Source organism: Gorilla gorilla, chromosome 2 (genome assembly GCF_029281585.2).
Source record: "Gorilla gorilla gorilla isolate KB3781 chromosome 2, NHGRI_mGorGor1-v2.1_pri, whole genome shotgun sequence".
NCBI lineage: Eukaryota > Metazoa > Chordata > Mammalia > Primates > Hominidae > Gorilla > Gorilla gorilla.
Window position 1 is genome coordinate 137,726,520 of NC_086017.1, and position 15,259 is coordinate 137,741,778.

At 54.5% G+C, this 15,259-nt stretch overlaps 1 protein-coding gene and 1 long non-coding RNA gene across 5 annotated transcripts in view; one reads left to right on the plus strand and one right to left on the minus strand.

The window, feature by feature from the left end:
* The window catches only part of C2H3orf22 (chromosome 2 C3orf22 homolog), a 32,589-nt gene extending 18,690 nt beyond the window's left edge, over positions 1-13,899 (minus strand). For 2 of the 4 annotated variants that reach the window (XM_019022871.3, XM_055381478.2), the window contains exons 1-4: positions 13,594-13,891; positions 8,358-8,486; positions 7,053-7,178; positions 4,611-4,681 (exon numbers count right to left, since the gene is read on the minus strand). In XM_019022871.3, coding sequence (XP_018878416.1) covers positions 4,611-4,681; positions 7,053-7,178; positions 8,358-8,446 — 286 coding nt within the window. In that variant the 5' untranslated portion in view covers positions 8,447-8,486; positions 13,594-13,891. Of the gene's footprint in view, positions 1-4,012; positions 4,190-4,610; positions 4,682-4,746; positions 5,153-7,052; positions 7,179-8,357; positions 8,487-13,593 lie in introns of those variants that run through there. The other 2 variants (XM_019022873.4, XM_004036231.4) reach the window with 2 other exon arrangements.
* A 75-nt stretch (positions 13,900-13,974) lies between these two features.
* LOC109026391 (uncharacterized) overlaps positions 13,975-15,259 on the plus strand; it is a 46,305-nt gene continuing 45,020 nt past the window's right edge. Inside the window, exon 1 of the long non-coding RNA XR_002005417.4 lies at positions 13,975-14,156. This is a non-coding gene — a long non-coding RNA (uncharacterized lncRNA). The remainder of the gene's footprint in view (positions 14,157-15,259) is intronic.

Sequence of the window (15,259 nt, forward strand, 5' to 3'; positions counted from 1 at the left end):
TGTGCAAGGCCGCAGCCCAGGCCCTCGAGGACTGAGGGCGCTGGGGCAGCTCTGGAGGCTGTCCTTGGGGAACTCCATCTGCTCTGGCCTGCTGTGGCCTGTTTCCTCTCTGGCTGGTGCCAGAACGTCTGTGTCCTCATAGATCACAGGCTGATCTCCCTGTGGGATCCCAGCTGGATCACTAGAGGATCCAAGAAAGACAGGGTCACATGTGCAGAGCTGGACAACACAGGGGGGTGCCCAGGTGATTCTCCATCTGGCAGCTCCTTCAGGCAAGTGATTGTTAAAACCATAGTCCAGTGCCCACAAGGGCTGATGGCACAAACCCAAGGTCACGCAGCATTTTAACTTCCTTGAACTTGTCTTTTACTTCCCAGGTTTTCAGTCTCTTAAAGTTGGATAGTGCTGGCAGGACACCTCCCAGGATGGGATGCCATTGCTGGTTTGGGTTACAGACTTCTTTAAAATAAGTGTAAGTGCTCTTTTGCTTTTTTCTGGCTTTCATTGTCAGGAAAATGTTAACCAACTTTCTGCAGTTATGGGGTAGGGCTTGTTTTTCTTTTCAGTTTGTCATTCAGGCAGCTTCCTGAGAGGGATGTTTCCAATGCTTAAAATTTAAAATAAATCCCTGGTTTCTCACAAACAGCGAGATGTAATGCATTATTGTTTTGGAAGCACAGCCGAATGCATCTGTGGGCTTCAGCAACGACAGTAGCAGGGTGAAGGCAAGGCCCAGGGCTGCTGCATGCAGCTCCAAATGTGTGTCACCAGCACACTCCAAGGGGTCAGTGGGCCCAGATCTCAGGATGCCACCTTTCCCCATCATGCTGTGGCTCCTGCGTGAAGATAAAGGTGCGGCTGCCTGGGACAAAGGCTTGATGACAGTCGTTTAAGGTGTTTTCTGTTATCCAGAGGAAGGGGGCTGAGGGCTGGTGGGACAGATGCTCCAATGGGCCACTTGGAGCCCAGGACCCTTCTCTTTTGTTGCTCCCTAGTCCCTGGGGCCTGGCCCTTTTCCATGAGAGTGAGCCATTCACTTTTCAAGTATCCCGATGTCAAAGGGAAAAGAAGGGCACCCAAGCTGGCTTTAAAGACACAAACTGGACAGTCCATTCCATTTCCAGTGCAATGCCATTGGCCTGAACCTAGCCCACTGCTATTCCCAGTGGCAAGGGAGTCTGGGAACTGACAGCCAGTTTTAGGTCGGGTGCCTCAATGCGCTCCCTAGCGTCTGCAACCCTCCCGCAGGCTCCCTCTGACCACCAGGCCTCTTGGCCTGAGCACAAGAAGGCTGGGTGTGCAGGAGTTAGTGCCCCCTGGAAGCAGTCCTCACCTACATCTGTTGGAAGTCGGGTGATAAATGCTCCAGCTTTTATCCCTGCATGAAGGACATTGAGACACAATCTGCATGGTGCCCCAGATTTCCCCACAGGGACTGGGCACCAAATGCCCTCAGTGGCTGCTGTGGACTGAATTATGTTCTCCCCAGTCTTATGTGGAAGCCCTCACCCACAATATGATGCTATTTGGCGATGGGGCCTTTGGGAGGTGATCAGGTTGAGATGAGGTCATGAGGATGCGGTCTCCATGGTGGGATTAGTGTCCTCATAAGCAGAGCCACTGGAGAGTTCTCTCTCCCTCCCCGCCTCTCCCTCTCACATAGGGAGAAAGCAGCCATCTACAAGCCCAGAAGAGAGAAGAGAGACCCCATCAGGGAACCAAGGCAGCTAGCACTTTCACCTTGGACGTCCAGCCTTCCTTGGAACGGGGAGAAAATGAACATTGTTTAACTCCCCCCAGCCTGTGGTGTTTGCTATGGTGGTCCCAGCAGACTAAGCCGTGGTTGCAAGCTCAAGGGTACATTCCTTGTCTGGTTCCGTCCCTTCCCTGTCTCCTCCCTACTTCTCTATGGGCTAACTGGGATTGCCTCTCACAAAAACTACTCACACTCCATCCTTGCCTCCAGAGCTGGTTCTGCGGGACTGAGGCAAAGAGGGAATCAATCATAAATCCATGATGACGTGCTGCTTTTGTTCCACTGGTCTTAAATGCTAGGTTAGTTTGGATCCTTTTCTGTGGCAGTGCCGACATGAATGTTGTTGCATACCCTCCTCCTGCATAGGTGTGAGTGTGACTGCAGGATAAACTCCTGGGAGAGGGTTCACACTCCCCAATGCACCTCCACCGTGCCTCATCCTTTCCACCTGTGGATCTGTGTTTGACTGTAACTGCTCACAGCTTAAGGGCACATGGGGACCCAGATGGCCTCAGAGATGCAGGGCACAGGGCCTGTGTTGCTATCTGGGCCACTGTGTGAGCATTTCTAAAGTTTATGGAGTAGCTATGCTTAGAGAGTATTGCTGCACCATCCCTCTCCTGTCAAACATTTCAGCTGTCGCCCGCTCCTCTGCAAGGGCTTCCATGCGGTGCAGCTTCCTGGGGGCTCATTTTCTTCTTTGCAGGAATAACATGCACATAAACCTAAACTCAGTGCACAAGGCAGGGGCTGCAAACACATCCCAGCTGCCCTCAGATTCTTCCTTTAAACGCCCAGGAGAGGAGGCACGAATTAAAGACCATGTATGTTTTTATAATTGACTCTGGATTCAGGTAATGAGTTACCAACTTTTTCTACAAACCACCACCAGCTTTGCTATCATGAGTGGAAGAGCAGGCAGCCAGCGACCCCTCCTGCTCCAGTCCCAAAAGCTCTGGGCCCTGCCTATAGTGCAGGTGTGGACCAGAGGGAACCTGGAGAGGCTGGGAACTCTCTGGAAATTGGTCTGGCACGAGCTGATAAAGGAGGTGCTCAGGAGCCCTCCAACCAACCAACCAGCAAATCCTATCCTGGGTGGGGGAGGGGAGACAGTACACCCCAGGGGACAGGGACAGGAATGCCTAGAGCAGCAGCACCCACAGTAGCACAAAGTGGAAACAACCCAGACATCTACCCAAAAGAGAATGGACACATCATGGAATGAGAAACAGTGGAAAATGAAGGAACTACAGCAGTAGCATCATCATCACATGACTCTTAGCAACTTGCTGTGGAGGGGAAAAAGTTGCACAGAGTTTGACACAGTCTTATATAGTTGAAAAAGCAAACAATGTGTTATTTCAAGGAGTGCAGTGGTGCGATCTCAGCCCACTGCAACCTCCACCTCTTGGGTTCAAGCCATTCTCCTGCCTCAGCCTCCTGAGTAGCCAGCATCACAGGCGTGTGCCACCATGCCCAGCTAATTTTTGTATTTTTAGTACAGACGGGGTTTCACCATGTTGCCCAGGCTGGTCTCGAACTCCTGGGCTCAAGTGATTCACCTGCCTTCAGCCTCCCAAAGTGTTGGGATTACAGGCGTAAGCCACCATGTCTGGCCAAATTATAACATTTTTTAAGTGGGGAGAAAGATGTGGTGACCTGATGGGCAGGGGACGAGGGACTCAGGGTGTGGTGAAGTGGGGGAAGGAGCACCCAGCAGGGATAAGAGTGGGTCTCTGTCCCTGGTTATGCTGCATGGTAAACATGCATTGCTGTAATTTGCTTATATCAAACAGTGCATAGCTTAAACCTCAGAGACAACCTCCTCGAAGCTTATACAGTCCAAATGAAGATCAGCCTGGCTCCCACCCTCACAGGAGGGGACCCCAGGGGTCTTTGCTTCCTGCAGGTCTGTGGGTGCTGCTGGAAGCTGTACTCTATCCCCAGGCAAATGCTGTGAGTCCCCTGCCTGGCCCTGGGGTCCCACCTGGGGAGGGAGCCTGGAGTCTTGGCTGGGGCGGCACAGTGCAGCCCGGTCACCCTTCCCCGAACACCACAGATGTGACTCCAGGGTCTGCTTCGTGCAGGTTGGGAACCCATCCCGGTCCTGCCCCCAGGGCCTGGGAAGCCAACCCCCTTCAATCTTTTCATCACAAGGGTCCTCACTTCACTTCCTTTCTGAGACAATAAAGCCACTTGCCCACCTGGGGAGAAGACAATAGAGCCACAGCCCACTCCAGGGAGAAGGCTGCAAAGTGTCCTGATTTTATTCACCCTCCCAAGGACTCCAAGGTGACTTTCAAGCCCCTGTCTTTGTAGAACACAGTGGGGGGACCCTTAAATCTTCAGCAGGCATCCCGCTGCCCAGTGCTGCTGTCTTGCTTTACAAAGGCATCACCAGCCTCCAGCAGCCACACCACGCTCCTTACATTACTGATGTTGTAATACAGGAATATGGCATTAGGCTCATGTATGACAACCCACAAAATGGTGTGCCTCACTCTCGGTCCCGTCCCCAGGTCCCCCATTCTCCTCCTCAAAGGTAATGATTGCTGCCTGCTCCTCATCCACCACACACACACACACACACACACACACACCGTTTTTAGTAAACACAAGATGGCAGCATATCAGACACACTCTGCTGCTGTGCTTTTTAACAAAAATTGTAACAGACCTGTACATCATTCAGATCAGTCTATAAAGAGCTGCCTCTACATTTGAATGGCTGCCTAAGATTTCCGGGAGTAGTTGTATAATTTAGCAGCTTCCTGTGAGTGTTTAGGAAACAGTTTAGCTGCTTTCCAATCCTTTGCTGTTTCCAGCAGCACTGGAGTGAACAGCATTTACTTACCTGTGTGAATGTACATTTGGGATAAAGTCCTAGAAGTGACATTCATACTCTTTTTAATCCTCACACCAACCCTGCAAGATTAAACATTATTACAACAATTTTAGAGATGAGAAAATGAAGGCTCAGGGAGGCAAAGTGATCATTCCAGCTGGAAGTGGGGTGGGAACTCGCAGTTTATTAGCTTGGTGTAGCTTTTTGGGGGGACCACAAACCACTCCCGGTCTATGATGGCCATGAAGGCTGATCCCTTTACTAAAGTCTCTGTGGCTACTGCCCAGAGCCTGCCAAGGAGAAGGTAGCCAATAAGAAGGCCACACACAGAGCCCAGTCTCTAGGAGAGGCCGCTGGACAGCCCTGCCGCCTCGCTGGTCTGGGGGCAGGCAGCCTCAGTGTGCCGGGTGGACAGCAGGAAGGCGAGTTGTCTGGGGAAGCGGCAACTCAGCAACTTGAGTTCCCAAAGGTTGCACAGTGGAGGTGGTGATGGTGCTGGTAGTGGTGCCAGGCAGGAGCCAGACGGTGATGTAAAATCTGGAGCCCCGAGCCTAGAGAAGCCACACAGAGCCACGCCTGGCCTTCAGGACCCCTGCTGGCTGCAGCCATTGCAGCCCAGAGAAGTCAGCCAGGGCCACATCTGGGAGGGCTCCAACTGAGATCTACTCCCAACCAGGCTTGACCTGGCCCCTTCCACACAGAGGCTCTGCCACCTGATGTCCCAGGAAGCCATGGGGGCACCGCACACTCACCCCCGCACACAGGCTCCTCCAGCCACCTGACATCCAAGCCAGAATCTAGGAGCCTCCCCAGTGTCTCCTGAGCCCCAGCCCATAAGTGGCTGGGGACGTAGTCTCAAGTCCTGCCCATCCACTAAGCAAGCTTTATTTTTAGCACCTGCCGGAGGCATACTTCTCTGCCATGCCAACCTGACTGTGAGGCCACCCTCTGTCTCCCACTCCTCCTTCCAGCCCATCTCCCAGCAGCTACATGCGGGACCCAGCATGCCACCCACAGGCTTGACTGTCTCCGCAGCTCCCCCATAGGATGGCGTGGGAAAGCTCCCTTCTGCCTGCTCCCCATTGTTTGGCTGCCATTTGACTGAGGCTGACACCCACAGCCCCCTCCCTACCTCCTGTGCTCATGGGCCCGGCCGTAGAGATGTGGAAACCCACCAATGCCCACTCCCCCAGCCCTGGCATGGGACCAACTCCCTGCTGTGGCTGGGCCCTGGGAGCCGCTTGGTCCCTGGTCAATTATCTCTCCCCAGCCTTGGCTCAGCCCACTGCCCCCTTCAGCTCCCTGACATGTTCCCAGCAGCAGGGGTTCAGCCCCAGGCCTCTGCTCTGACCCCACAGTTGCCCCTGACTCTAAGCCAGTCCATTTTGCATGGGTAGATCTGAGACCAGGAACATCTGAGCTCTCAGAGCCCAGCCCTGGCCGCTAAGCCCCATTGCTTCAGCTCGGCGATGTGGGGCAAAAGCCTGGGGATCTGATGCTCCTGTAGCCGAACTACGGGGAGTGAGGCCCGGCAAAGGCCAGGGCCGTTTGTGTGCTGGGTGTGCGTGTAAGTCTGTTCTTTGTGTGTGTGTGTGCGTGGCACTACTGTCTCTCCAGGTGTGTGTTCAGGGGAACGCGTGTGCATCCTCATGGCTGGCCAGAGTTGACAGGCACTATATCAAACAGTGGGCATGGAAAAGTCAACACAGACCCCGCCCTGCCCCTGACATTAACTGGAGTGGGCGGGGGGCCAAGGCATCAGTGGGGCCGGGGCATTCAGGAGGCTGCACCGCTGGTGGAGGAAGCCCTTCAGTGCCACACAGCTGTTCCCCGTGCCGTGCATGACTGAGGAGGCACCAGGTCAGAAGCTCTGTTTCTTTCTCCACATCTGTTTAGGAGGGAGTAGGTGTGCCTGAGGGTCTGCTTTTCTGTGGCTGGATCTTTCCAAAGGTGTGCAGGGTTTCCTTGAGCGCCCCATGCATGGGGTGACAAGGGGGCATGAGAGTTTGTGCTGTGGTCAGCTGAGGGCCACCCAGTGCAGAGGTCCCTGCCAGGGCCTCCACCCTTGGAGTACAGCATTCGCCGGCCCAGTGCAGCCGCACTGAGTGCAGAAGCTCCTGGCTCCTTCCCTTGCTGCTCTCCCATGTGAAGGACTTGGCTAAACTCCTGCTGCACTGAGGCCAGTTTCTCCACCACTCCTCCAACTAGGCCTACCCCCGGTGGCCTGGGCCCTGCCCAGGGAAGGTTCTGTGTGCCCTTGCCTGGATGCTGCCTGGCTTTGGGAACAGTTATCAGGCTTTAGCGTCCCCCTTCTCTGCCTCAGTTTCCTCAGCTTTAAAGTGGCATGTGCTGGGAGGATAATGTGAACTTCTGCATGCAAAACTGGGGGACAGAAGGCCAGGCAGCATGCACACAGCCAGTGGGGGCAGTGGCATCAGGGCAGGGACTTACCCTCGGACTGGGATGGACCTCGTTGGCACCAACCTCTTCTGCAGGGGCAGCTGCACCGTGTTTGAGTCATTTGTGACCTCCCAGGGCTGCAGGGGCTCAGGGTCGGGCTCTGTCAGCCACGACAACCTGCAACAGCACTTGGAATGTCAACATGGCCACCATCCACCAGCCTCCTGAAGTAACTCTCACTCATCTGGAACTTTCCATCTGCCAGGCACTGTTCTAAGTGCTTCACAAATATTAGCCCATATGTCAGCTGACAAGCATGCTGTGAGGCAGGTGTTACCCACACTTTACAGACAAGGAAACTGAGGCACAGAGGTTCCACAGCCAGGAGGTGGGAACTAAGCTGCAGCCTGCTCCAGAGCCTTGTCATGGCCACAGCAGCCAAACGGTGCAGAGCACTTGAGCCCCTGGGTGCTGGCCTCCCCTGGTTTCAACCTGAGGTCACTCTGTGTGGTGTGTACCTGCCACCTGGGCCTCATGTGATGGTGTCTGCGGTGGGGGACAGAATGGGGTGCAAGGTTATGGCTACAGTCTCCTGGGGCAAGGACAAGAACAGGTGCTCAGCTGGCCCGGCACAGGGACACAGCATGGAGCTCATCGTCCCCACCTCCCTCGAGCGTGGCTGCCCTGGCGGTCCCCCGTGGTCCCTGTGGGTAGCCCTGCCAAGCATCCAGGGCCACTGCTGGGTGCACAACACTTGTTTCTGGGGTGGGGGGTGAGCATGGAGCAGGAAGCTTGAGGTTGCACGGTGCCAAGCTGAGCCCCAGTGCCAGGTGCTGCCTGCTGTCCTGCGGGTGGGAGGCCAGCTGCCCTGCGCCCCAGGCATTGCTGGCAAGATTTCCCTTGCATTTGTTTTGCCTCTTTGGCCCGTGGCTCTGTCCTTAGGTGAAGTGCCCTGTGGAGACTTGGCCCAGGCCCCCTCGGGCTGCCCGTTATCCTGGCTAGTTGCGAGTCCCAGGAGCTCACAAACAATGGGTGCCCAGCACACCAATTCCAACACAGCTCAGGAGGGGCAGTCGTCTGTGGCCATGCTCCTCGCGTGACTTGGGGAAGCAGCTGGCCTGGGCTCTGGGATGACCCAGGGAGGCCTGAGCCCACCCAGAGGCCCCTCGGCTTAGGCTGTGATGGGGGTAACGAAGGCAGACCCCAGACTGTCAGCTGGGCAAGGGCTGCTAAGGGACTCCCTGTGGACAAAACCCCCTCCCAGCTGCAGCCCCACAGAATGCATTTGAGTTCCCAGGATGCTGGGGTGACCTGGGGGAGGCAGGGCTTGTCTCCAGAGGTGTGAGCCTCCCGCACCTGTACGGAAACTTCTTGGCAAAATTCTCCTGGGCCTGGATCCTCCACTTCTTACTCTGGTGAGACTTCTTGCAGGCACTGGAGTCCATCACTGAGGGGGTTAAGCTGTGGCACACCTCTCAGCCATGGCTGGAAGACAAGAGGAGGCGTCAGAGGGGGCAGGGGTGGTGGGGGGCAGAAGGCAGAGTGATGAGTACCCAGCAGGGCTGGGGGTGCCTGCGGGCCGCCAAATGACCTGCATCACTGCCCTGTGCATGCACCGCTGTGTTCAATTTTCTCCTGCGTGTAGCTTCCTGTGACCACCATAATCAAGGTCCTCACCAGACGCTCTCCCCAAGGCTCTCTCACGCTTACCCCTCCACAGCCACGCCTGTCCACAGCCCGGTTCCCCAACCCTGGCAGCTACTGATCTGTCCTCATCATGGGGCAGCCATGTGATTTCAGGAGCGCTATGCAAAGGAACTGCACACGAGGTGTCTTTCTGAGACCGGCTCCTTCTCATCCTGCTTTCTTCCAGATCAGCCCAAACTTCACCCACAGTCTGTCCCTCCTGCTGCTGAGCACTGGTTCTAAGGTGCGGTTGTGCAGCTTCTCAGGCCTCCAGCTTGGGGCACTTACAAAGCCACTATTAATATTCAGACGTAAGTTTTTGCATGAAAATAAGTCTTCATTTCTCTGAGATATATTGCTGGGTCATATGGTAAGTCCATTTCTAGTTTTCTGTTTGTTTGTTTTGAGACAAGGTCTTGATCTGCCGCCCAGGCTGGAGTGCCGTGGTTGATCACGGCTCACTGCTGCCTCAACCTCCTGGGTTCAAGTGATCCTGCCACCTCAGCCTCCCGAGTAGCTGGGAGCACAGGCATGTGCTACCATGCCCCACTAATTATTTTTGTAGAAATGGGGTCTAACTATATTGCCCAGGCTGTACATACATTTTTGTTTTGTTTTGTTTTTCTGTTTTTTTTTTTTTTTTTTTTGAGACGAAGTCTCGCTCTCGTCCCCAGGCTGGAGTGCAATGGCATGATCTTGGCTCACTGCAACCTCTGCCTCCCGGATTCAAGCAATTCTCCTGCCTCAGCCTCCCAAGTAGCTGGGATTACAGGCGCCTGCCACCACGCCTAGCTAATTTTTGTATTTTTAGTAGAGATGGGGTTTCACCATGTTGGCCAGGCTGGTCTCAAACTCCTGACCTCAGGTGATCCATCCGCCTCGGCCTCCCAAAGTGTTGGGATTACAGGCGTGAGCCACCGCGCCTGGCCCGGCTGTGCATACATTTTGAAGCACCCCAGGTGAGCAGAGTTAGGTGAGCATTGAGACTACTGGAGGGTAAGGTCTGACCCCTGGTGTCCTTTGTGGCAGCATGTCACCTGTTACTTCTCACTGGTGTGTTTTCATGGTAGCCACCTCAGCCAGCATGCCACCACACGGGACCCTGAAGCATGTTGTGACAATGCCGACTGCCTGCCAGTTTCCTCAGGTGCCACATTTCGTCCCCTGAGCTGACAAGTGAAGCCCTGGTCAGGGAGTGGGGCTGATTCCTGGTCTGGGGGCTGGGTCCTTGTGGCCTAGCCAGGTGGTGGCCTTTCTCTGGGACTAGCACCATCCAGTAGAACTTTCTGAGATGATGGAAATGCCCTAGGTCCGTGCTGTCCGAGACGGCAGCTGCTGGCTACATGAGGCTATCAGCTGAGCATGACTGAGGGACTGAATAGTTTTCAGTTGTATTTAATTCTAGTAACTGTGAACGGCCAGCTGCTCGTGGCTAGTGCCTGCTGCATTGGACAGCACAGCTCTGGCCACTCGGAGGAAGTCTGCTGCTTCCCTGGGTGTGGTTCTAGCGACAAGCTTGGAGGCTGCACTTCACCAGAACCCTAGGCCTGAGTGTTTGGCTCCTGTCCTCTCTCAGGAAGGCCAGCCCTTTGGTCAAGGTGACCCCTGATGCATGCTTCCCTGGCTGCTGGGGGTTCTCAACCAGCCATGCTGTGCCGAAGCCCCGTGTTTATGACACTGAGGATGCATCGCCTGCCCATTCAGAGGAGAGATGGGCAGCCTTTGGGGGCCATCGCCCTTTGAGGCCAGGACGGTACAGTCGCAGGAGACCTGACACGGTGCAGGCTAGACCCCGCTCCAGCATGGAACTGGGCCGCACAGCAGGAAGTGGGTGGCAGGTGAGTGAGCATTATCACCTGAGCTCCACCTCCTGTCAGATCAGCGGCAGCATTAGATTCTCATAGGAGTGCAGACCCCATTATGAACTGAGCATGTGGGGAATCTAGGCTGCATGCTCCTTATGAGAATCTAGCTCATCCCTGATGATCTGAGGTGGAACAGTTTCATCCCCAAACCAGCCACCACCCCCTGCCACAGTGTCCATGGAAAAATTGTTTTCCATGAAACCGTGGTGCCAAAAAGGTTAGGGACCACTGGACTAGAGCCACCCCCTGGCCTCAAAGACCCTCTAACACCCTTGCCAGCCACCCCCTACCTTCCTGCTCCATAACCCTGCCCCTCCAGGGCTGTGCCAGCTTTGTCTCCGCAGGCTCCCCCAGCCCTACTGCCCTTTGGGAGGTCCCTTGATGGACAGGGCCATGTAGTGTGCCTTGCAGGGGCAGGGGTGTGGCCCTGAGGAATGTCTGCCTCCTCGCACATCTGGTGGGCAACATCGGGACAGCCCAGCTCACAGGCCTGCCAGCCCCTCCACACCACACCCTGTCCCATCCTACCCGGTGCTCCACTGAAAGCCCTCAGCCTAGAGGATTGTGCACTGCTTTGGTGGGGATGCCCCAGGAGCAGGGAGCCTGCATGCCAGTGAGGACCTGGCTTCAGCCTGAGATTTGCAGCAGATGCTGTCAGGGGCCCATGCACAGCACCTCTGCCCTCACCTCCACACCTGGAGGCCAGGCCTTTGACTCCCTCCGGCTGCAGAGATGCACTAGGCCATGCACAGAGAGTGACAGCAGCCCCTCACCAATGAGGGCAGGGAATTGGATAAATACCCCAGCTCCCTTGCCCCTCTTCGGGGGCAGCTCAGAGCTGTGCTCTGCACAGTCACCCACAGCAGCCTGTGGGGGCTGGCTGAGCTGCAGCCATGGTGAGGACACACCCCAGAGTGCATCCTCCCTTCCCCTTCCCTCCCCACATCCCACTTTCCTCTCAGCGCCTCCTGGGTGCAGCTCCCAAGTGCAGCTCTGCACTTGCACCTGTCCAGGGCCTGCTTGGGGACTGCACGTCTACACACTCATGCCCAGCAACCACTGCAAACACCCCAGCCTCAGAGGACCCAGGCCAAGAAGGCGGCTGCTAAGCAGGTTTCCCACCTCACCTCACTGACTGCCGTTCCCACACACACTCACACACACACTCACTCTCACAGACACACACACACTCACACACACTCATTCTCACAGACACACACACTCACACAGACTGACCCCACACACAGACTCATACTCACAGACTCACACATACACACATTCACACAGACTCACACACACACTCACACACAGACACCCCCCACACACAGACTCACATACACACACACAGACTCACACACATGCTCAGACTCACACACATAGACACACACACAGACACATACACACTCACACACTCATACACAGACCCACACACACAAACTCACATACACATACACAGATTCACATACACAGACTCACACATTCACACACAGATTCACACACACACAGATTCACACTCACACACAGACACATACAGACACTCTTACAGACTCACACTCAGAGCTGACCTCATACACACCCCCACACACAGGCAGGTGGCCATCTGGGTGTGGCTGGCCTCAGCTCTGTCCCTATACTCTGCTGCGTGACCTGGGAGCTCCTCGCTTCCTTGGTCCAAGGCAGAGGCTGCCCCCACCAGCCCATAACGCACCTTGCTTCCCTTCCCAATTCAAAGCAGCTGGTGTGGCCTACTACCACACCTGGCATGATTCAAAATCCGATGATGTCTGGAGAGGAGCCCCTGGGGAACACGGGTAGCCCTTCCCAAATCTGGGATTCCGGAGTCCTCCAAAAGCCGGTGGGCTCGGGCAAGACTGCTCGGCAGTGATCCCATAATGTGCCATGCTGCTCATCCATCCCTCTGAGGGCGGGGTACTGGGCTAGCTGGGAGGCTGCCTGCTGCCAAGTGTGCAATCACTCAAGGCCCGAGGCGGGAGGCTGCACACTGGACACTGAACACAGGCCACTGGGACCATGGCCATGGCATGGGAGACCAGCCTGTCTGTGAGCCAGAACACACCCGCTCACCCACCACCTCCGTGCCCCATCTCTGACTCTGGAAGATCAGCCATCCAGAGGGCCTTGGCCCTGGCCCAGAAATACTGCCAGCCCTGCTCACGACCTGTCCCTTGCCCGCACCAAGAAGTGCCTGGGCCCTGAAAGGCGGGCTTCCCCACTGACTTGCCCACTAGTCTAGTACAGGGTGCAGCTCTCTACACCAGTGCTGGCTAAAGGGGGTCTTAGTGGCCTCCGCCCCTGCAGCCCTGGCTGTTCTGAGGACTCTGGGATGCCTTCGCTGGGCCTAAGCCCACAGTCCTGCAGCCACAGCCTGGGCCAGGCCCCAGCTCAGCCCCTTCCTGTCAGGTGCACTTGGGTGAGTCACCTCCAGCCTAGGCTCAACCCTGAGGAGTGCGGGGCAGGGGAAGCCTGGGCCGGGACAGGCAGCAGAGCCACAGCAGGAGGCTGCAGAATGGTGCCTGTGGCCTCTAAGTGTCTGCTACATTCTATGCATAACCTCACTTCATTTTTTTTCTACCTGATGGAGAACGTATTATGCTCACCCCCATAATTCAAGTGAGGAAACTGAGGCTCCGGCAAGTTAACTGATTTGCCTGCATTCACACAGTGAGTCGGGGAAGAGGTTCAGGATGGGTGGCCTGTGCTCCTCCTGCTGGGCCACGCAGCCTCAAACAGTCCTGGACCAGGGAAGCAGCATTACCACAGGAATTGAGGGATCAAGGGAGACAGGAGCGCCCCTCAGCCCCACCCCATACCCTCCCACCTGACCCCTAGGTCATGGAGATGACCCTGTAAGCTGACTGCTGAATCTGCCCCACAGGGACAGGGCTGCTGCAGAGTCCAGGGCTGCCCTCTGCCATCATGACCCTGTCCCAGGCTCTCCTCCGCCACCCTGTTGCTGCTTCCCAAGTCCCTAACCGACTTGGGGACTGTCCTTTCCAACCACACAGGCTGCTAGCACTCACCAGGCAGCTGCCTTGAATTCTGGCAGTGATGATGATCAGGTGTGATCAGAGAGTCCTGGAACTGCTCCTATCCAGCAAGATGCTGGTGTGAGAGCCGCTGTGGCCCCCGAGGCTGGCAGGGCCCTGGCTACAGCCCTCTCTGGAGAGACCCAGTCCCAGGCTATGCCCAGAGCTTCCAGCCAGAAAGGACAAGCTGCAGGACCCTGTGGGCTGGCTTATGTGACGCCAGGCAGACTGAAGCTGGCCATGGTCCCAGCTGCCACATTACCACAGGAACAGCAGCCCCAGGGTCCCCGGACAGGCAGTGCCAACAAGCTCAATGCAAGGTCAGAAGCCCTTGAGGTCACAATTGGTGACATCACAGCTGCTGACCCATGAGGCTCAGACTCCAGCCTGAAGCCCCTCTGGCCCAGGGAGTGACTGCAAAGTCAGCAGCACGTGGGCCAGGGCTGGCCAGCCTCTCAGCTCCACGCACCCAGACAGAAGCATCCACATCTGCACTCTTCATAGCAGAGACCTCTCCCTGTTCAGGTTCTGCAAACAGAAGAGACGCCCAGAAATAGGTAAAGACACTGAGGCTGCAGAAAAGCTGTTTCTGTGGAGGAGTGGACACCAGGTTGCAGGGGGTTGAGGAAGGAGAAGGCAGTGAAGGAGCTGAACTGGAAGTGGTTCAGCCGTTCACCTGTGCCACTGTCTACTGTACCCTACGACTTTTCACTTATTAGTGCTGTTCACCTGTGCCACTGTCTGCTATACCCTACGGCTTTTTACTTATTAGTGCTAACAGGGTTTTTATGGATTATTTAGGGTTTTCTATATGCCATCTGTGAACAGAGGTAACTTCACTTCATCCTTTCCAATTCAAATGCTTTATATTTCCTTTTCTTGCTTAGTTGCTCTGGCTAGAACTTCCAGTACTGTGTTAAATAGAACTGGGGAAGGTGGGCATCCTTGTCTCCTTCTTGATCTTAGAGAAAAAGTTTCCAGTTTTTCACTATACAGTATGGTGTTGGCTGTGGGATTTTTGGATATATTGCCTTTATTATGTTAAGGAGTTGAGTGTTTTTATCATGAAAGAGTGTTCAATTTTGTCAAGCGTGTTTTCCACATCAATTGAAATGATCATGTCTTTTCCTCCTCATTCTAATAATGTAGTGTAGTACATTGATATTTTCATTATGAAAAAATAATCCTTACATTCTAGGGATAAATATTACTTGTTAATAGTGTGTAACACTTTTAATATGCTGATGAATTTCATTTACTAATATTTCATTGAGGATTTTTGCATGTATATTCATAAGGGATATTGGCCCCTAGTTTTCCTTTCTTGTAGTGTCTTTGTCTGACTTTGGTATTAGGGCAATGCTGGCCTCACAGAATGAGTTAGGAAATGGTCCCACCTCTTCAACTTTTAGAAAAACTTTGAAAAACATTTATGTATGTTCTTTAGTAAGTGTTTGTTAGAATTCACGAGTGATATCATGTGGCCCAGGGCTTTTCTTCGTTACTGATTCAATCTCTTTACTAGTTATGAGTCTATTCATATTTTCTATTTCTCCCTGATTCAGTCTTGTTTTTTTTTGTTTCTAGAAATTTGTCCATTTTATCTAGGTTATCCAATTTGTTGGCGTGACATTTTTTGGCGTATTCTCTCATAATCCTT